The following is a 1862-nucleotide window of genomic DNA, read 5'->3' on the forward strand; positions in this document are numbered from 1 at the left end:
AACCTCCTCCCCTTCCTCTCAAGATATAGAATAACTCCCCCCTTCCTTCTCAAGATATAGAATAACTCCTCCCGTTCGTTCTCATAGATATAGAAAACTCCTCCCATCTTCTAATGTATACAGAATAACTCCTCCCCCTCTAATAGATATAGATGAACTCCTTCCTGATAACATGTGTCGATCATCAATATCTTACACTGAGCGCTGAGAGTAGAAAACAGCACCCCCTCCTCAGAACAGCCTCAGTGCGTCAGGGCATGGACTCTACAAGGTGTTCAAACAGGGTTCCACAGGAATGCTGGCCCATGTTGACTCCAATGCTTCACACAGTTGTGTCAAGTTGGCTGGATGTCCTTTGGGTGGTCGACCATTCTTGAATCACATGCTAAATTGTTGAGCGTGAAAATCCCAGAAGTGTTGCAGTTCTTGACACAAACCGGTAGCCTGGCACCTACTACCATACCCCGTTCAAAGGCATTTAAATATTTTGTCCTGTCCATTCACCCTCTGAATGGCAGACATACACAATCCATGTCTCAATTGCCTCAAGGTTTAAAAAACCTTATTCAACCCGTCTCCTCCCCTTCATCTACAATGATTGAAGTGGATTTAACAAGTGACGTCAATAAGGGATCATATCTTTCACCTGGATTCACCTGGTCAGTCTATGTCATGGAAAGAGCAGGTGTTCTTAATGTTTTGTCCATRCAGTGAACATTCTGAGAACACCATGTTCTGTGTAAGTTTTGTGTGACTTTGAGGGAACATTCTCCTAACCCACAGAACYATGGACACACGACTGTCCTTGCAACGTTCCCATGYAACGTGTCTCGAACATTAATATCTTACGTTGTGAGAACAAGGTAACCACATTCTGGCTAAGCTCTATTAGACTTTAAGGAAATGGTCACTTGGAAACATTTCTATGAAAATGTTAATTAKTGACCTAATGAGACTCTTCAGGGAACGTTCTCTAATGTTGTGGGAYCGTTTGATTTCAGCTGGGCAGGAACACACAGAACCTCATAGACACAAAGCCACCAGAAACTATAGCCAGTCAGTACCTCTGCTGTACATTTATTTATCTAGAGTCGCTGAACATGTCTGAGATCGTTGTCTCTGAGATCGTCYTGATCTCTGCTTCCGACAGGAAGACTGACTCAACGGACAGTTTGTGTATAAAGAGATTTCTATCTCCTCCGCCTATGGGAGTCCCGTAGGGCGGCGTCATCCGGGTTTGGCCCAGCGTCGTCCGGGTTTGGCCTGGCTAGGCCGTCATTATAAATAAGAATTTGTCCTTAACTGGACTTAGTTAAATAAAGGTTACAAATACTCCTCCTTTTCCTCCGTCTCCTCCGTCTCCTCCACCCCAGACCTAGCCGGAGAATATTGAAAGTCTGAAGACCATCACCCCATGATACAGTGAGAGGATTATGGGTTTGTGTAAGTCCAGTAAATATTTAAACTGTTGAAGAAGGGTGTAAACCATTGGTGATTACCCAACAACATCATCTGTTGTGATGTTGTTGTCTTCTCTCCACTCTGATTCGCTGTGAGGTCATTTGTTTGAACAGTAGATTGAGAGTCTCAGAAAATCTGCAAAATGCAGCAAATTGTCTGTTGCCTTTCGGGCCTGGCAAACAGTGAATACAGAGAGAGAGACGTYTGTGTCTGACAGGAATGCAGTAATATGGTCTTTTATTCAGGGTAAATAGAAAGGATATTTTAAAATCCCATCCAGTACACTTCTCAGGCTTTCAGTCCCCCCTGTCCCCCAGTCTCTCAGTCCCCCAGTCCCCCAGGTAAATAGAAAGGATATTTTAAAATCCCATCCAGTACACTTCTCAGGCTTTCAGTCCCCC

The 1862-nt window shown here is 44.1% G+C and overlaps 1 protein-coding gene across 1 annotated transcript in view; it reads left to right on the forward strand.

Annotated features, from left to right (window-relative positions):
• The first annotated feature begins 1100 nt into the window (after window positions 1-1100).
• LOC139026369 (uncharacterized) overlaps window positions 1101-1862 on the forward strand; it is a 4270-nt gene continuing 3508 nt past the window's right edge. Inside the window, exon 1 of the mRNA XM_070441696.1 lies at window positions 1101-1170. Within this exon, the coding sequence (XP_070297797.1) occupies window positions 1101-1170 (70 nt within the window). The remainder of the gene's footprint in view (window positions 1171-1862) is intronic.

Source organism: Salvelinus sp. IW2-2015, unplaced genomic scaffold, assembly GCF_002910315.2.
Source record: "Salvelinus sp. IW2-2015 unplaced genomic scaffold, ASM291031v2 Un_scaffold4571, whole genome shotgun sequence".
Classification (NCBI taxonomy): Eukaryota; Metazoa; Chordata; class Actinopteri; order Salmoniformes; family Salmonidae; genus Salvelinus; species Salvelinus sp. IW2-2015.